Source organism: Akebia trifoliata, chromosome 2, assembly GCF_017979445.1.
Source record: "Akebia trifoliata isolate Shusen 1 chromosome 2, ASM1797944v1, whole genome shotgun sequence".
Lineage (NCBI taxonomy): Eukaryota > Viridiplantae > Streptophyta > Magnoliopsida > Ranunculales > Lardizabalaceae > Akebia > Akebia trifoliata.
In genome coordinates, this window is record NC_141376.1 from 123,810 (window position 1) to 144,630 (window position 20,821).

At 35.1% G+C, this 20,821-nt stretch overlaps 2 protein-coding genes across 2 annotated transcripts; both read right to left on the reverse strand.

Annotated features, from left to right (window-relative positions):
* Nucleotides 1-208: 208 nt before the first annotated feature.
* Nucleotides 209-1,461, reverse strand: LOC147408482 (uncharacterized). The gene has a single exon (XM_086458751.1). The coding sequence runs from the start codon at nucleotides 1,219-1,221 to the stop codon at nucleotides 577-579; it is 645 nt and encodes a 214-aa protein (XP_086314877.1). The 5' UTR covers nucleotides 1,222-1,461; the 3' UTR covers nucleotides 209-576.
* An 11,312-nt stretch (nucleotides 1,462-12,773) lies between these two features.
* On the reverse strand, nucleotides 12,774-14,838 carry GALS1 (glycosyltransferase family protein (DUF23)). Its single transcript, XM_086418638.1, has 2 exons — nucleotides 13,537-14,838; nucleotides 12,774-13,268 (listed from the first exon to the last, which is right to left on the reverse strand). The coding sequence occupies exons 1-2, from the start codon at nucleotides 14,721-14,723 to the stop codon at nucleotides 12,923-12,925; spliced, it is 1,533 nt and encodes a 510-aa protein (XP_086274764.1). The 5' UTR covers nucleotides 14,724-14,838; the 3' UTR covers nucleotides 12,774-12,922.
* Between the last annotated feature and the right edge of the window lie 5,983 nt (nucleotides 14,839-20,821).

Consider the following 20,821-nt stretch of genomic DNA (forward strand, 5'->3'; position numbering starts at 1 on the left):
GGGTTGTAATGTTAGAAGCCCAACAACAATTGAAAAAATACACCAAAAAATGCATAATTTAGTTTCTAATTGAGGAAAAAATCATTGTGTATGTTAATTTTCTGACCCTGCAGTAGCTCCGTTAGATCATATTGTTCCAATTGCATATTTAACTAAGATTTTTGGTATTTAATGGCGTAGCTGTTTTGCCACATAAAGCTTGTGTACAAATGAATGTAATAGCACTTTTATTGATCTTATTAAAAAAAGTCATGGAAAAGATAAAATTACAACTCTCCCACCACTTTTCTCTCTAAAATAGTTCTCTATTGTGTTGGAATAAAGGAAAGAGGGAAGCTCAAATTATTATATTAACATTATAACACAATACCGTTAAAAGCCTCTTTTTTTCTTTCGTCTTTGGTAAATGAAAACTTTAGGGCATGCCATCCATCCTTTATGTACAAGTCAGAGAGAGAGAGAGAGTATAAGAAAGAAAGGATCTCTTATTAATCCCCCTTGATCTATCCATCGTTTCTCTATATTTAATTTAATTTAATTTAAGTAAGCAGAGCTAGAGCTAGAGCTACTGATCTATTAAGTAAGAACAGAGCCTTCGTAAATGGTGCTCAATTTAACTCTAAAGGATCGATACGCAATCATAGCTCGTTTGGAAGCACTTCTCTGGAATTTCTTCATGGATGCTTCTCCTGATGATGATGATCTCCTACTATTATTACTCGTAATACCCTTACCCACCACCACATCACCATTTGCAATAATTATTGGATTTTCATTATCAAATCTCTTATTCCTCAACGATGACTTCACCTCCGAAATCGGAGAAATTTGTATCTTTCTACGCCCTCCTTGACCACTAGTACTAGTACTACTGTTCTTCTTCTTCTTCTTCACGAGGGCTGAGCTTGCTTTAACAGCCAAGGCCGCCATATCTGAAGCAGTCAGTCGATATTGAAGGCGATTCGTGGGAAGCAAGAAATAAATCTGACCAACTTGGAGCTCTGCATCTGAATCTAAAGCCTGTATATAATCGTCGTAGTATAATTGATCGGAGTTGCAGAGGAAGCATGAAGAACTACTAGTCTCCTCCTCCTCCATCTCCAGCAGGACCTGTGTTACTGTGACTGAGACAGAATATTCCAAGAGATTTCCCTTAATGGATATTACTTTAGCCGTTAAACGATTAACTGAGTTGCGATCTGAAGACAAGCAAGAACCCATTCATGTGAATCTGAATATTATCAATATCACTATATGAGGGAGAGACTATATATATATATATATAGAGAGAGAGAGAGAGAGAGAGAGAAAGAGAGAGATACGGATACGAGGTATGAGTTATGAGAAGATAAAAGGGTTGAATCTATCTTCTAATATTTAAGTGTGAAAGCGGAGACATTGGATTGGAATCTGGAGAGAAGGGAAACGTCAGCGAAGTTGGGTTTAACGAACTTCGTTCAAAAAATTTCCACGCTTGAGAGTTGACAGAGTCAGCGATGACGTAGGACGCGGTCTGCAATAACACGGGATGTTTCCCAGAACAAAGAAAGCAAGTACTAGACAACTTTTAGGCTTAGCTAACTTGCTCCACAAGAACTAGGTAACGGACCCGTCCGGTGTGGCCGTACATATTTTCTCCCAATCGCTGAATAATTCGGAAAATTAAATTCGTTCTTCAACTTAAAATATATATCTATATTTTTTTTAAATATTATTCAAGGAAGTATCCCCACCTTTGCTGAGACTAATCTCTTTGGTGTCACGCATCATCTGACCTTGGCACTTGTTAAAACTTAAAATATTAATTTAGAACTTGGTCTTCGATCAAAAAAAATGACGACGACCAAAAACTTTGGAAAAAACATGAGAAAAAATTGGAAAAAAAATGATATATATTAAAAATTATAAAAAAAAATATTGTGTAGAGATTAATTTTGTCATACATCGATCTCGATCACGATTTTACTATTCAATCTATAAAATAATAAAAAGAACATAAAAAAGATAGAGAAGACAAGAATTTTTACGTGGTTCGACAAATGTGATTACGTACACAGATTTGGAGAATCGTTTCACTATAATTTTACGATTACATGACCTTCTTACCTCCCCTCTCTTTTTCTTCTCCCCCTTTTCCCTTTTCTTCTTTTACAATGACCACAAAGTCTTTAAATAGAAAAATCTTAAAAAGAATCCTAACTCTAATTAAGTTACTGTTGATCATATTACCCTTTTCTAAATTAATAATTATATAAAAAAATAGAAGAATCCTCTTAAATTGAGATTCTTCTTTAATAAGATAGAATTCTCTTCAAATAATGTCATGTGCATACCTCAGGATGCGTATTGATAGTGTGGATGAACAATCCGGATGAGAGACAATTTTATCCCTCCACAAGTTGTATTCATAATGCAAAAAATAATACATTAAACATTTATTCTAATTTTACAAAATATTTTTGAGTGAAAAAAATATTATTGAATGTCTATCTAAGATAACATATTCCTACATGTAATTATATATTTTATGATGATATTAAAAAAAAAAGTCTAGGCATCAAATAGTTTTTAAGCAAAATAATATATTATTGAAAAAAAATTATAGCACCAAGCACTATCATCAAATCCTACATTGAATGATGAACCAAAGTGCAAACAACCTTAAGGTCATAGAAATTAATCATAGACTAAATTTTATTTTATTAAAAAATGTTTAAAAAAAGTGTTTAAAGCGTAAAAATTGTATTTAAAACATTAAAAAGAGTTTTTTTTTTACTGTTTTAATCGTTAGAGGTATGAAACGTGTTTTAAACGAGACATTTTCGAAAAAAAAAGAAGAGTTTTTGTTACAATTGCTTAAAACAACATAACCTAGTTAGTTGCATAAGGATGTTGATGTAGATGTATTGACCTCATCCGATCCCACAAAATATTAAAGAAAAACACCATCCTTATAACCTAGGCAGTTTTGTTTCAACAAAATACTCTGTTTTTGGTTTTTTTTTTTTCCGGAAAAGGTCTTCTTTAAAATGCATGTTATACCTCTAAATATTAAAACAATAAAAAAAAGTCAACTTAACAAAACATATTTTTACATGTAAACACATTTTTTTCAAAAGAAATAAAAGTAACAAGAATCCATTTTTTTCTTTTTTTTGGTCTATGATCATATGGTTGTTTGTGATTTAGTTCATAAATATTGTTTAATATGGGATTTTATGATAATATCTTGATTTTATTGTTTTAATTTTTTTTTTCAATAATATAAGTTATTTTGCTCAAAAGATACATTGAAGGTTAGATTTGTTTTCATTATAAAATGTTCTTCAATCAGTTTGTTTTTAATAAGTTTAATAACTTGGTAACGACGGGATTTGAACCCATGATTCTAATATCATCACCCATAAACTTTATACATAGATATCTAATTTTTATTTTTATTTTTTTTCTAAAAAATATATAGAAAACATGGACAAAATATTTAATATTATTTTTCATAATTTTTTTATTTTGTATATTTATCCTTTTTTTATTATTGTTTCTTATTCTTTTTTCCATTTTTTTTAAGTTTTCCCTTGTCGTTTTTATCTCGCATCCGACTTGGTGAGTATGTTTTGCTCAAATGGATTACCAAATTGTCAAATCCAACAGCACAACTCTCTAGAATTTATGGAAAAATTCATGTCCAGGAAAAAAAAAAAAAAACTACTTGCATAAAATTTGGAAATTTAAAATTAAATGTAAAGGTGAAATATATTTTTTGAATTTTATTTCAAAGTTCATAAAAAATTTTACCTCTACAACCTTGTGGTATTGAATCATATTTTTGGATCCCACAAAGTGAGATCAATGACCCTTAATAAGAGTTGAAATCTTAAGGTTAGTCAGAGTTACTCTTTTTCAAATGGGTGTGTATCACCTCATCCGTTGCTAGTATTGGCAACTTATCATTATTATAAAAAGAATAAGACTAGGCTTACTCAAATCTTAGTAAAGGACCTTGAGTCACCTTGTGGCATCCAAATACATACTCCGATGCCGCATGGTTTTGGTTTTAAAACACGTTTTAACACCTCATCTTGTCCATGAACGAGACCATGTTGTCTGAAATGAGTTTTCCGATACACTTGAGTCGTCTTGTTTAACAATATGAGACAAATGAACCATGATTTTAAATCTTGTCCAATATGTTTGATTTGCCTATCCATCTTGTTGGTGGACGATATCAAGACGTATTGGACGAATCATCTTAATCTTAGATGAGATTTGAAATCATGTGACTTAGAGTTGTATAGTAAAAATTCTATGAACTTTAAAAGAAAAATTAATATAAAAAGTTAATTTTGATCTTTAATTTTAATTTCAAATTTGAGAGTTCAATAGGTATCCATTTTCAAAACCTTACATCAAGTTCAAAATAAACTATTTTTGTGAAGAAAAAAAATTATCTGAGTTTTTCCATGAAATTTAGAGGACTGTGGCAGTGGATCGCCAATTTGATAATCAATTTTATCTCTTACTAAATAAAAACACTTTCCTTACTAACTCAATAAAATTTTAAACCTTAATTATTAAGGTGGTTTTGCTCAAATGGATTACAACACTGGTAATCGAACACCACAACCCTCTAGATTTCATAGAAAAACCCGTGCATGTCCTCTTACCCAATTTATCTGTATAATGGCTTAACGGGAATACCCATCTCCCATCAACTACCCTAATAGATTACCCAGCCCTAGGTGTTATAATGGGGAGTTTATTTTATGCCATTATACTTTATATTTTATTTTACAAGATAAATGGGAACAACAAGAATAGATCAATATTTACTTTGAGAGCTTATAATGGGGAACGGTAGTGGGCCAACATGCTCAATTTTTAGCCTTGGTAGAACATATGGTTAGTCTTCTAATTGGGGTTTCAAGTATTATATAGAGACCTACGGTACGAGCATTCTCTCTCGGGTTAAGAAGTAAAAGTGAAAATATTAAGTTGGAGTAGGTGGTGGCAATTTTAACACAACCCATGAACATAAATAAAAAATGACATAAAATTAGTGGGTTTAAGATATTATTGAAATAATTTAAGGTAAAATGAGTGAAAAATGAAAAATAATAAAGTGGGTTAAAGAGATAAAATAAGAAATATAGTAAAATTATAGAAGGTGAAAGGTAAAATAAATAAAGTAGGTCTCACAAAACTATTGTTTGATGGGAGGATTAAGAGCATAAAAATGAAAAAATAAGGTTGAAAAGATATTATTAAAAAAATTGAGGTTAAATGAGTAAAAAATGAAAAATAATAAAATTGGTTAAAATAAAATTGAAGGAGTAAAGAGAAAAATCAATGAAGTGATTAAAGTGGTCTTACACAAAGGTTTGTGTCTTACAATTGTGCCAACTCAGTTGTGTTTTATTATGAGTCGTGATTTTTTTTATTTGAAAATGTTCACTTGGTCTGCATGCAGCTGATGTATCAAAGGGATAGAACTATATATCTTTTTTTTTTTTAAGGATACACAAGGAAAAGATCAACTGAGTACATACCAAGTGAAAATTTTCGAGTTTGAAAATCATTAGGGTTTATTATATTTTTAGTATCATAGTCTACCCTATCTTGGACATTTCAAAAACTAAGGTTAGATAAATTAATGATGGAATTTGTTTTGAAAGGATTGAATTTTTTTTTATATAATCTTGATCTTATAAACTAGGGTGGAGGATTGAAGCCCTCTCTTCCCACACCTCAATATATGCCATGTAAGCCAGTTAAAGCCTATATCTGCTTTCTTAATTTCCTTTAGATTTTAGCTTAATTGGCATGTGTTCATGTGTGGGAGGAGGATTTCACTCCTCCACCTAAGGGAGCGGATCCTCTACAGTATATTTACCATACAACTCCTTGTAGTAGTGAAGTTTTAATGGTAGAAAAATCAATACATCAGCCATGTAAGGATCAAAGTATAAATCAGATTACTCGTCGAGGGGACTAGTTGAGATGGTAAAAAACGACTGGGTGTGCTCCCCAAGTCATGACTTCGAATCTCTATATACCCCTCCACTAAAAGGTAGGTACTTAATAGCTTCACATGAAAGGGTGAGATGGTGTGTGCGGTTCGGGGATTAATCCTGTTCGAAAAGTTTGGTCTTTAAGTTGGGCTTCCAATGATTGGTCTGCTACCATAAGGATAACCTCACTACAAAGAAGAAAAAAAGGTACAGATCAGAATTAAAAAAATTAAATCTGATCAAAAGACTGTAAAAAAGGACGATCCTTGAACTTTATCTTTTTTAACATATCAATTTTTGTGATTTTGTGACATGGCAATTCCTCACTGTCAGAGGACAAGTTCTCTACTCTTTATTTTATTTTATTTTTTAATCAACCAAATAAATCATAAAATTACGAATGTTTTAAAATTCTCATTAAAATAAAGGACAAGAGTATTATTAAGAAAGATTTAAGAAAAACAGCCATTTACTAGTCCCACCTAAAGGGTGGGGATACCCACGATATCAAGAAAAAAAAAGATTTAGAACGGTATAATAAAGATAAGATGTCTACATGGCACGCTTTTGTTAGAGTTTAAAAAACCGAGGGCTGCTAACCCAGTCTTGCACACAGTCTGATGTGCTTGAACTCCAATGAAAATGTTCCACGTAGACACCTAACATTGGTCATAAATAGCCGTGTTGGACAAAAACTTGTTTTTCCAAGGGAGGAGATAAAAATGGGCCAACCTATAGTTGGACCCAAAGGACCATTAAATATGAGTTGGGCCAAGAGCCGATTGGCGTGGTCATTGAAGCTACACCTATGGAAATGAGTGAAATCAACGAGAATTCATAATATCTTTTAACTGTCTAACATAAAAATGAGACACACCTTCACCAAGTAGCACAACTTATCAAATCAAATAAGGAGTGTTAAAAATCTCAACCTTCTTATTGGAGTAATTTTCATGATAACTATACAGTAAAAATATGTAAATGATCCTAGCCCTACACATATCAATAATTGAAGTGGTCCTGATGATCATGCCAAGGTGGAACTCGAGAGTAATAAAAACTGGTGGTGGTCCTACTTAGTTCGTGGTAACCCAACCAATGGCTAGACGTCTAGACGAGTTAAACCCATTTAAAGGGGGTAGGTGTCCAATAATAAATGTATAAAATAGTAATCTTTCTTCCATGTTTCTTTAATTTGTTTTCTAATTAAAATCCATCACAATCAAATCCCTTGATTTCTATCATAGTTTTTAGGATCTAAACTTATTCTACTTAAGCACTCACCACGATTTCCAAGTAAGAGTGTAGCATCTTGTGATTTGCCTTTTGATGCTCAAGATTTCTTCATTTGCCGAGGGTATTCCTTAGGATGATAGGTTTCAAGATCAAGATGAATCCATATAATCATGAGACCCATATTTTTGGTCAAACAAACTTTATTCTCTACAATACATCGTTAGTTTCATCAACTCTTAGATTTCAATGATTTCTCTTTTTCTTTTTTCAATAATATAGGGCATCCCACATCCCTGTTAGCATAGAGCTAATCTCTATGATTGCACAACATGATTCCATTGAAGTCATCCAATTTGGAACACATGACTTTTCACCACTGAGCCAGGCTCGGGGATGTAGATTCCAATGACCTCTTTAACTATAGCATCTCCTTATTTCCATGTATATTTTGTATTTGATATGTCCTCGTCTTTTGTAGATGCAAAAACTTGTACTATATTGAGATTTGTAAGGATGACTTTAGATCTTCATCTCATGTGCTTTTAGGTGTGCTGCAACATAATTTCTTTGAAACACAAGTTCAATAAAATTAAAAAAAATGTCAGAATTAAAGTAGAAGTGGTTAAAAGCTTACATTTTAGTGTCTCTAATGCTCTTTTATGTATAAAGGTAAAACCTTAAGATTCCCTTAAAACTCTTTGACGATTTGATTTTTGTCCAATTTAGAAAGTAGATCTTGATTAAAAAAGTATCTAATCAAGATTCTTATTCAATCCTTATTTTTTAAGATTTCTTCATTATCACGAGTCCAATCACCTTTGACTACGTCTAATCCTTGAGTTTTAGGGATTTAGAAGGATTAGGTCGTTCAATCACACATATTTGACATACACTACCTTGACCAATGGGAGTTTAAACCCGTAGTTGAGGTTGCAAAAAAATTAGATGAGCTTGCCCAATAGCTCGGACTCAAACTAGTTGGCTTGGACTTCCAAGATCCACTTACATTGCTAGGTACCACGTCTCGTTCTCTCTGTTGCCTTGAAAAAATATCCTCCACATCTTTGAAGTATGCCAATGCATGTTACGTTTATGAAGGGGAAGAAGTGGGAGCAAGTGAGGGAAACTACACGTACGGTGTCCCTGCAACTAAGCAGTTTTGAAGCCAAAGCAAGCCAATTAACTGAAGAAATTGTGGGGTCCCACATCCATTTATTTATATATGTTCTGTCTGTATTTCCAACCCATATGAGCTTTTTGTAATCACATCTCATTGCGTAAAACCAGTTTATTAAACATCCCAAATAAATGCATACTAGAAGAAGCAGACGTCAAATACGACAGGATCCCTTCCACCATCCAAATAATTTTAAATTATTGAAGCCATATGATCAGTGCACTTGCAGACAAGCATACAAGTAGAGAAGTACTGTTTTTGGTGTCCTATTTTACTGAGATTAAAATACTCTCTCTCTCTCTCTCTATATATATATATATAGGGAAATGTTCAGCACCCTAAGTTTTACCACACATTTTAACAAACGTTTTTTGTCCTACATGGGTTAGAAGTTTTGGAATGAGCTGATTTTTGGTGAGGATGATCTCTATGATTAGAAGATCATCCTCTCCAAAAATCAGCCCATTCCGAAATGTTTAGCCCCATGTTTACACGTTGAAAAATCGTGGACCGTCCATTTTTTGTAAATCAATTTTGATGGGGTTAGAAGTTTTGGAATGAGCTGATTTTTGGTGAGGATGATCTCCTCACCATAGAGATCATCCTCACCAAAAATCAGCTCATTCCGAAACTTCTAACCCATGTAAGACAAAACGCGTTTGTTAAAGTGTGTGGTAAAACTAAGGGTGGCGAACGGGACCCATATATATATATATATATATATATATATATATATATATGAAATTTATCAAAGACTCATTAATAAAAGCTAGGTGTTTCACCGAGTCAACTCGGTCACTACCGAGTTGATTCAACACATTAAGATGACTCAATGACCTAGATGACTCAGTGTCGAGTCGACTCATTCAAAGAAGTCGACTCAGTGACCAAATTGACCCAAACCACCGAGTTGACTCAGTCCACCTAGGTGCGTTAAGAAATTTTGAAGAGTGGATAAAAAAAAAATTGCAGTTTCTTCCATGTCGATCACACCCAAATTTTGTTGTAGATGCTAAAATTAGCTCTACACTTTTCTTCTCTCTCTTTACTCGGGTGGACCTGCAAATTAGCCCACTCCGACAATCAAGTCAGATAAGTTGATCAATGTTAATTTGGTTTCAGTGAGAAGAAGAATTCGAACCTCCTTTACTCATGGTCCTCTTCCTTTTATAAGCTTCCCACTTGATCGTTTTCTGTGCCATTTGTTGAAAAGACCCAAAGCAGTTAACTTTCTCTCAGGGTGGTTAGCTCACTTTCTAACATGTCAGCTGCAGGAGTTGTTGTAACTGCCGTGTCACTTCTGGAATAATCAGAGCTGATCTGACATGATATGGGTTGTTAGAGTTGTCAATCAATGGCACATCGGTCAGCTTCGCCCTGCCGACCTATACTGACGCCTAATATCCACCAAGCATTCCATCCGTGCTACGTAACGGATCGGTGGTACAAGTTCGAACTAAACATCCACACATCTGAGGAGTTTAGTCACCTGGGCCCAAATAGTTGTCTATCCGAGCTTCGAATCCTTGCCTCCGGGCTTTGTTCGAGCCATGTGTCCATGACTGAGAATTTCCCCCACATTTGCCAACAAATTTTAACTGATATGAATTGATGGTTTATTCTGCTTAAATGATTACATAGCTCTTACTTTCTAATTGCCAGCTGGTATGTGGTTTGTTCTAATATTTGGTGAAATGGAAAAAATGTTAGCTAATTATTGTTATGGTCAGCATCATAATTGAAGCCTTATTTGAAAATTTTGGGTTGGCGTATACCCCATTTAATTCTATCCAAAAGCCAAATCTTTCGTCAATTTTAGTGTGTTCTATCTGCTCTCACTACCATAAACCCATGTTCTCCTTGTCTCTCTCTCTCTCTCCCTTTTAGAATTTTCTATATTTTTTTCCCTTTGTTTTTCACCAATTAGGATTATTCCTACATATTCCAAATACGTTAATTTTCAATTTTGCAATTCCTAGGTTTTTTCCCCCCCACTCCTATATCTTGGTATCTTCATTTTTTGCTCCCTCAGTTATTGTTGTCTTCTGCAAATTGCTAGATCTAATGTTGGGTTAGTAGTATTAGATTTAGAGCAATTTGTTTGGGTGAATTTAGGTGATAATGGAGATGATTCATTCTCCCCACTAATAAGATATTTGATGTTCATTTTGTTATCATATGTGGCTGAGGTGGACGCTTCTCCTGCATCTAGTTTCGAGCACAACCTTCCTTCCACGTAATTTACTTGGAAGAACTTAGGCACACTTAGGTGCCACAACATCAGTTGTTTGGGGACTCATGGGCACAATTGCCAGAGATCAGTATCTGTCACTGATTTGCTCCACCTAAGACTAAGAGCTTAAAAGCCTACTACTACATCTGAATGTTTTAAACTGTCTGAACCATTGAGTTCTTTGGGAGAAGAAAAACAGTAGATTGCGTTGGTGTTCATTCAATGATTTAAGTTTTTGAAATTGGAGATCTATCTACTTATAATAGCCCAATCACTTGGTAATGTGCAAGTTTTGAATTAAAATGCAGTTTCCATGAGTCCCACGGAAGGGAAATTTTTTGACCATAACCATGGGATTATTCCAATGTTAAATGGATACCAATGGACTAATATAATAAGCAAACCCACAACAGTCGGATCTGTTTTGTTGGCTTGCTTGTGCTGTGTGTGGATAGTTGATACAACTTTTGTCTATCTTTCCAATTGCAATTTCCAATATTTCCTATCTGAAATACTAACGATTGGCAACTTAGATCTAAATCTTCTTTTGGAGACTGATGGAAAATGTCCAAAATACCCTCTTCTTTAACTTAATAGGTGAAAAAACACTTGATTTTTCTCCCCCAAACTCCTCATCTACAACCTTAAGATTCTAAGTGCCTTGTTCAATCCGTGGAACTTCAAGAACTCCAGATTATCTTTTGGGGAGGAGGAGGAGAATAATTTTTGGGTTTTGGGTAGGAAAATCAAGGTTTTTCTTCAAGGAGTTGAAGATGAGGTTGAATGTGTTAACAATAGAGTTTGAAGACAATGGATGACAACTTCTAATGGTAATCAACTTTTACTTCTCACTCATAATGAATGAATTGTACATTAAACACCAAATAAGATTAATCAAGACGCCCAAGTCATCTTCTAAGAGTCTAAGAGAAAAATTCTAGAGAGAGAAAGGAAGGGAACATGAAAGAGAGAGGTATGGGAGGGATAATCAGGAATGGATAGATGTAGAATGAATTTGATTTCAGTAAATCTTTGATTCTAAAAATTCATTTTATTTTTCAAAACAATAAAGTTTCCTATAAAGAAATCTTAAATTTAAAATTTTCTCCAAAACATTTATCCATTTCTCTTTTCTCAAAGAGAGCATTTGGAGAAGAAATGGGTTCCATGATTTTCTTAGAGAAGAAGAAAAAAAGAAGTCTATTTAATCATTTAACATGAAAAAGATTGTTATTAGTAAATTTTGGTGGGGGTAGTAAAAGTTCTCTTCTATGAAAAGATTATACAAAAATTAAATGGGATACTATAATTAGAAAAAATAAATTACTTAATCTGTGGTAACTTGATAATTCATTTAGTATTTTTTTTCCTTCTTTTTTAATGTCCTCTCACCCCTTCTCAATTGGTGAGACCGATGATTCAAATTGTAAAGATTGACAATTCAAATTGTTAAGATTAATTTTTCATCTGATTATCAAGATTAACTTTTTACAATTGTTGAGTTCAACGATTATAAAGCGTCTTTAATTTTCTCCTATTATTATTATTTCTTTGCAAGTAAAGAGGTGAGGTAACAAGGTTAAGTGATTCATGTTATTGGTTGGTGATTTGTTCGATTTAGTAGCATGCAAGTGGTAGGACCTACAAAGGCATGAATATGATTATGCATCAGAAGTTTATAGATAATTTTAGTTAGGGATAAGGGTGGAGCTAGGATTTTCTTGCAGTGGGGGCAAATTATGGTTAGTTGTATAGTTGAAGAACTTGAAGATGAATGATTTTAGGGAGAAGAGATTTTTGATTAAAAATTGAAGAAAATGATATTTAGGTCATTTTCAATTAATATATGAGAAGGATTGGTCAAGAGGCAATGTTACAGTTATAAAGTTCTGTGGGAGCAATTGCCCCCACCAGCTCCGACCCTGTCAAAGAGGTAAGACGGCCTTTGATTAAGCTTTAAAAAAAAGAAGAGACCCTAGCTAAAATAAAAAAAAAAAAAACCAATAGTCCTTTACAAGGTAATGTATTAAGAATGGAAGGAATACATGAACAAAGAGTGAAAAAATCACACCTTTACAGAGAAATCACTCTCTTTTTCTCACTTTTTTTTTTTAAAATCTTCTTTTGACGGTAAATAGGTGGGTCTGATCCTGGAAAACAGGAATCCAAGGTAAACAGTCACATCGTTTGGCTTCACCGACACACAGACACACCGAGGATGGGCCACGTAAGAGGCATGGTGTTGCAATCATCAATTACTTTTTTATTTTACACGTGTATGGCTCCAATCGTTTTCTCCTCGAATCGCTTAATCGTTTCGCTCAGCTTCTTCATGTTATCATCATATACATAAGGTAACTTATCGTACCACGTAACGTTATTTTTCGCTGTAACGGGTACAAATTCCCGACACGGTTCGCCTGCTACCGATATGGAGTTGTGGTAGTGGTAATACCTGATCTTTGTTTCAGTCTTGTGGAGAGTTTTTCCGATGACATTCTCCGACATGTGAACACCAGTTGAGTAGGCGTTCTTTGCCTGTATAGCATACTTCCTATCCCGTCGGAGTCCTGTACGTGAATCTCTGAATAGCAGTTTCTCGAATCCCCATTGCCTGATAATTGAGAGAGAGAGAGAGAGAGAGAGAGAGAGACAATATATTCTCAGATAAACTAAAAAAATCCCCTTCCACATCTATCAATGCAGAGTGCATAAAAGAATTCTAGATGAACATATGGAAGAAGAAACTGCAACTGAAACTGTAGGAATCAATTTGATCATCTTCTTAATTTTTATCAAAAAAAAAAAAAAAAAGCATTCCTCTTAATTATTGTCCACACAAATAGAAATAGAAATAGAAATAGAAACAGATCCCCTTTTACCTGGAATAATCCTGAGTGGAATCATTCAAGCATAGTTTACTCGACATGGGATTCTGCTCAATTGTGAATTGGGTATAATCTGAAAACTCCTTCAAAACCGATTCCAATGTTGTACTCCCCTTGGGCAAGTATATATACTCATCTACATCAAAGTAAAATGTCCAGTTTGCAGAGTGTCGGTAACGGTGCAAACAGTCGTTCACCACCAAAAACTGGTTATAGTAGTACCCATCGAACTCTGCCTGATCCCTTATATCCTGAATCGTAGCCCTCCCCGCACGTACCCATGGTTCCAGCACTGCCCGCACCTTCTGATCTATCCCTCCTGCGTCATGAAATACGAAATGCGAACTCGCCCCGAAGAACCAAGCATGGTATGCCATCCACTCTCTTATCCTAGCCGCGCTTAGGTTTCCATACAAGGACGAACCACAGTACAAATACTCGTATTTATAAGGTGGCCTGTACTTTGACTCATCATACGATCCTGCTTCTTCTTCTAAGGCCAATATCTTCTCGTATCGCTTCGGTGACTCGCCGTAGTAGGCGTAGACCAAGAGCTTCCCACCAGTATTGTCTACATTGGGGTTTATGGAAAATGTACAATTGACGACCACTACAGTGTATACGCGACCGTAACCCCAATCAGGGAGAAATTTGTACGCTTTGGCCTTGATAGATGAGGAGCGGTTGTTAGAGATCCACTCGCATTTGTACCAAGGGCGGCCGTACACGTGGAGGGGCTTGGAGGCCAGGCCGACAATGGCAAAAGTTCGAGGTCCACCACGATAGGCGCCAATTTGGACGAAGAGGGAGGCAGCGTTTCCGTAAGAGTGAAAGAGACGCTTGTTGGGGTCGTTTGGTTTTTGGGTGGAAAGCTTCTTGGTGGCAGATCGAGTGAGTGGGAGATCAGATGTTGGTGGTGATAGTGGGTTACTAGTAGTAGTAGTATTGGTAATAGTAGCGGCAGAGGAGGTGGAGGTGGAGATGGAGGTGGAGGTGGAGGTGGCGGAACAGGGACGATTGGTGGAGAGGAGGTTGTCGTAGTATGGTTGGAAGTTCCAGATAAGCATGACAAGGGTTAAGGCAAGTAATGTGGCTACTATGGGTTTGGTTTCGAAGCATACGGTTATTTTTCCTACTGTTTTGCCGGAAACAGCTACAGATGATGGTTCCTCTTTCCCCATGGCGGGAGGGCAGGCGTTGATTATGGTGTTCCACCGTCTGAGCGATGATGATAGGAGGAGGGGTTGGTCTACTAGTGTGTGTTTACTTTTCTACTTTCCCATTTCGCTGACCTCTTTATCAAATGGCCTTTAGTTTTTGTTATAATTACAAAGTGGACATTTTGGGGGAAGAGAAGATCTAAAATCTAAAAATGTTTTTTTCTCCAATGAATGAGAGAGAGAGAGTGAGAGATTAAGTTTTTTTTTTTTTTTTTACACTGTAGTGTACAGATGATGAAGATGATGTATGGTTGGCATATACTTTAAATACTTTAATTTTAATTTTAATTTTATCATTTTGTTGATGGGGCCCACTGACCGCATCAATGTTTAGCCATTCCTTTTAAGGATCCAGGCAGTCGTGACACATTCCACCATTGATTATTATTACAAGAAACATTATTAAAAAAGGAAAATAATACTCATTATTATTAGTCAAGAACATCATAGAAAAGTGAACCAAGTCATCATAAGTAAAGGGCATTGCAATGAGTAAAAACCCATAGGCACTTGTGTAGTTGATGGATGGGGATGGCCTTACAATTCTTCATGGACGAAATATGAACTCGTCCGATTTTTGGGAGGACATGTGTCCTACGATAAGAGACTCAATCTTGACTTGGGACGTGGGAGTTGTGTCATATTCAACAGGAATTTTATTTTCATTTTTTAACGGTCTTACTTTATTCCTTTACTTCTTTATCCGAATGAATCAGGATCACATACTGTGTAACTTTCCTATAAAAAAGAAACGGTGCCTACGTTTGATTGGAGTTTAAGGCCCTGCTTGGTCATAAGCAAATTATTTGCAAATGCAAATGATTTGCTGGAGTTTAATTTCGAGATGCTTAATTACATTCTGAATTTTTTTTTCATTGCAAATTGTTTGCATAAATCTCTTAAACCTTTCATAAATTTCAACAAATAGTTTGTTGGTCAAAACCTGTTTCAAAGTTTTTGCATTTGTAAATTATTTGCATAATATCAAACTTGGCCTAAAACACATCGGATTCCTAATCAAACCATTTTTCTGATCGTAAGCAGCCTGATGTGTAAAGAAATATACAGAATCATGGACTAGGGAATATCATGACCATGGACTTACCAAGTCTCATAAAAAAGCATTATATAACTATTAGAATGTAATTGATAGGTAACTGACAATAAGGAAGTGGAAAGAAGAAAAAGAGATGTAGCACATACAATAGATCCTGTGAAAAAGAAAATATTCCCCTCAATGTTATTATTTGCAAGCTTCAACAAGAATTTCTTGCACACGTCTTTTTAAGCCTTACGTTGTGCCTGTGCAAAAATCAATCCAAAAACTATAAACAAGAAAGTAAAAGAAGATGACCACACACATTTAAAAAAAAAAAAAAAAAAAAAACATAAATTATACATGGTTAACTTCCTCACAATTGAGGTACATCCCCAAATCACACCTATCCTACTATGGAGAGAAAAAAAAAAAAAAAAAACCCCCCTTTCCCTGAACAAGATAAAACACCCTTTACCTAAACAAGAAAATTCAATCGGTACTTTTACATCATATGAGTGAAATTACATAAATACCCTTGAAAAAAAAATTATGGAATGATGAGCAATACTCTTAGTTGACCGATACCATCAGGCTTCAAAAACCATATCAATTGCCTCCCTCTTTATCAAAATAGAAAAGGTCTCACTGGCTCAATATCAAATGGTTTTTTTTCTTCTTCTTCTTCTTAGTACTTGTCGAAGGTAGATTTTCATCTTACAAGTGGCAACAACATACAAAGATCAAATGTTAGGTTGGAAAGTTTAGCTCGATCAGTCAAAGGTCGGAAAGAGCGACCTATTGAAAGAATCCTTGATTTTTCAGAACAGTTCCAAGAGACAAAATCAAGTTGTCATCCCACCATGAAAAATTCTTGAGATTGGAGATCAGCCACAATTTTATAAATTCCTCTCAAATCAACCATTGGAGGTATGAAATGTAAAAAATCCAAAATATATATTTTGATTACCGTAAATATTACTGATTGCTCAGATCAAAGAGTTTGTGGCAAGAGACATCAGTGGCCAAGTTTAATTGTGGGAGTTGCCAAACGTCAATATAAGGAGAAGAGTTGAACTCGTTGAACCCACTTTTACCTCATCAATCACTAGCCACTTGCTTTCTTAGGGGAGAAAAAAAGGTCCAGTCTAACCAATTTTTGCATCAGTAGTACGTATCGGTTGCAATACTTGTCCAACTTCAATATCCTTGGATTTGATTTGATGAAGCATTGAGATTGACCAATTTTAACTTCATTAACCTTAAGACAGTACTTCGATGATCAAATCAATATAAATTTTAATTAAGTACCAAAGATTTTTTATCCAAATTATGTACCTTGGCATTTGTTTACTCCTTTACATATATATTTTTTTACAAATGCATGATTAGAACAATTGTCACCTGCATGTATCATGATTAAGGATCACAATAAGATCAATTGTACACCATGCTGGATTTCAATAGCATAAATAACTTACCACCTGTCCACATTTTTTATTCAATTAAACTTCAAGAACATCCTTTTTCTTGAAACAACTCTTGAGTGTGCGGCTGTTGAAGGACCTACATGAAACCAAGAACTTTGTTCTCCTTAATCTACTCTTCTTAGATTTTATAGCAACTTCTATTTTAGATGCATGATCCCATTCATCTATTTTCCCAATACAATCAATCTCTGCTCCAACACTCTTAAATTCCATTCCCCATCTTGATCCAATTCATGGCATTTAGGTTATTCTTTATTAGTTTCTCATTGAAGACCGAGGTCAAGGGGTATTTGTTAGTTTGAAAGCACTAGGGGCATCTTCAAAATTCATCAAAATACATAGTAGTATTTTTAAATCACCCAAAACTAAACTATGATAAAAATATTTGGTTTCCAAACCTTGATGAAAAACATTCTAATAAAGCTCCTAGAATCACCAATGAAATTGATTGGATTTGGGCGTATGTATATTTCTCATGATTTTTTTTTATACCGTATTTCAATAATTTTTCTTGAGACTGTCGGCAACAACTTGAATTTCGAGAGGAGGTGCTTTCAGCTCTATTTCTAAACTTTAACCACAAGTAGCCCTTGGCCAGACAAGATTCGATTGTTTGTTCGAACGTGTCTGTGATTTTTTATTAGTGTTGTTGGGAACCAAACAACCACTGCTATAAGTTATTTATTAACTATTATATAATGAGTTTTGGAGGAGATTCTACTATGCCAGCTCTATTGTGGGGACGAAGTAGTAGCATAATTGGAGGATCTAAAAAGAAAAGAAAAAAGATGTACACGCTTGAGAGAGGAGGGAAGTGGGCCCTTTGAAAGTTGAGTTTGTGGCTGGCATTGGGTTTTTTGTTTCACGTATCTTAGGCTACTTCTGGTCTAGGCACCAGGCATGGCATACTATTTATTTACTTTTCTTTTCTTGGATGACTGAGTGTCTGGGCCAGCTTACACGCACCACGACTAATCTAATCTCGGGGAGGACTACCACAGCTATCCACCGCCTTGATCTCCCAAGTAAATCATGAGAAAACCCAAGAGATTAATAGAACCCGTGACATGCGCCTTACCCTTACCACTTAGGCAACCCATGGGTGGGTACCAGGCATGGCATACTAGTCTACATTGTAGAACTATGCACCACAAAAGTCTCTACCTAACCCTAACCATGTGGGGACAATCAATTAATATTTGAATCTGTTGCCCTTGCTGTTGTATCTGGAACTATATATTAACCACATTCCAGGAATAAAATAGTCCATCCATCAGTTTAAATTCTGGAAACTTTACCTAAACTTTTGTCTTCCTGAAATTGAAATTGTAGGTGGATCCAACATTCTCAAAGTGCTAACTTTTAATAACTGAATTTTTATTTAAGACGTTCACATTAACTGTTTTACTCTCAATTCTCATTCTTACAAACCCCTCTTTTTCTTTCACGAAAGATCGTACAAAATAAAATTTATCATTGATCATTCTACCTGCACCATCCTGTCTTCCATTATTGTATAGAATCAGGATTAGGTCAGGTGTTCCGTTCCTATAGAATAGAAATGGGGTCTATGTGGCACGTTCTGGTTGGAATTTAAAACACATGGGCTTGAACAAATATTTGCACAGAGACTTTTTCCTCATACTCACGTGATCCGGTTTTGACCAATCACATTAGCCCACATGAATTGAGGCATTGTCAAATTTGTAAAACTACCCTCGTTTGGCTGCACGTGTCACGCAGTTGGAGAACTTGTGAGAGTTGTGTGTTAAAGTCTGTAAGCAAAAAAATTTCTCCATTTTCTGTGGGAGCAGATCCTCTGTAGTGCGTTTCCCCTGCAGTACCCTGTAGTGCCTGTTAATGATTGAAAGACAGGCACGTCACATATCCACAAAATCTGTTTCGTTAAAAAATTCGACGTCATAGACCGTCCATCTTCAAAGTCTCATCCAACTCAAAGAATTCTTTGTTTTTTCAAAAAAAAAATTTCAAATCTGATCTACACCATGATCCATACAAGACTGAGTTGTCTGATTTTGTTTTCAATATGTCAATCTCTACTAATTAAAAGGCACTACAGGGTACTGCAGGGAAGACGCACTTCAGAGGTTTCGCTCCCATTTTCTATATGGTTCCCAGTCGAATGTAATTAATCTCCAATAAAAATGTGTCAAATAGACACTGATACGTTAACGGCTGAGGTTATGCTACATCATCAAGACGGTTACATCCAACCGTTTAAATTTAGGAATTAAGTGACCAGACACTTTCAAACATCATATATATATATATATATATATATATATATATTATATATATATAATATATATATATATAATATATATATATATATTAAAATTTGATCTAAACCATGGGTACAAGAGGATTAAGTTGATGTTTTTTGGATTGTAGAACATGAGCTACAAAGTGCTAGAGGAAAATCGGGTTAGGGAGGAATGAGGATCCAGTCCCATCTATCCTATTGTATATTGTGGACCCGCAAATTTAGTTGTTGTAATAGTTCTCAGGCTCCACAAATACTAGATATAAAATAAACAATAAATCTCCTATATATAAATCGAGAATCTCATCACCTTTTTAAAGGAATCCAAAGAAAGGTCAAGAAAGGAGGACCACATTGAAAGCTATTGGACTACACCTATTATTGCGCAATTCCTTATGGTACACTCTTCTTTGACTGAAAGAAAATTCTAATTACCATGAGAAAATGAGGAGAGATAAATACAGAAGGAAAAATGTTTTTATTTTGGGTGGGAAAAGGGGATCTATTAAAGAGTGCTTCAGAAGCCTTGCTCGATTTCATGTTCCACACTTAAACGGTCAAAAGATTATCAACTTCTTTATTGTCTTCTTCTTTTTCCACTCATGAGTCATCCCTATTGGTGTAAAAAATAAAAAAATAAAAATCCACTTTTCAGTCGCTAGGCAGCTAGGATAGAAGACATGTTGAAAAAAGTAAGAAAAAGAGGTATCTACTAAGAGGAATGCAAGCTCAGTCATTCTGCCCTTTTTAATGTTGTCAATATATCCATGGGGGCACATTCACATCTGATTTCACAATGTATTTTATTTTGGCAGGGGCAAAGCAAAGAATTTCGTCGGGCGGGGGGGGGGGGGGTTGCAGATTATAAATAACTGATAATCTCAATAATGTTTTCAAACTGATTATATTCACCCTTCATCTCAGTCTTCTCAATAGAAGTTCTCTAACAAAAAGATTGGGGTGATTTAGACGTATCGTCCATATTATGAAGAATATTTAAGTTACCTTGTATTTCCCAATTGAGATGTGCCTTACTATTAGCCCCCTAACTATAGAGCACGGATGGACTGCATGTCAGAGGCTATACTGCACGCATCAGAAAGCTATGTGGGCAAGGCAGCAAGTCGTATGGGTAGAACAACATACCGGGTGAATAGGGTAGCGAGTCATGTGAACAGGGAGTGTGCTGTGAGGGTTACATGTGATGACGGCTTATGTTAATGGACCATACGTGGGAGATCCTAGGAGA

Bases quoted from the DNA above. Each gene is read 5' to 3' on its own strand.
- LOC147408482 (XM_086458751.1), bottom strand. From the start codon at position 1,221: ATGGGTTCTTGCTTGTCTTCAGATCGCAACTCAGTTAATCGTTTAACG.
- GALS1 (XM_086418638.1), bottom strand. From the start codon at position 14,723: ATGGGGAAAGAGGAACCATCATCTGTAGCTGTTTCCGGCAAAACAGTA. The intron at 13,269-13,536 runs GTAAAAGGGGAT...CTCAATTATCAG, and splicing joins TCCACTCAGGATTATTCCAG to GCAATGGGGATTCGAGAAAC.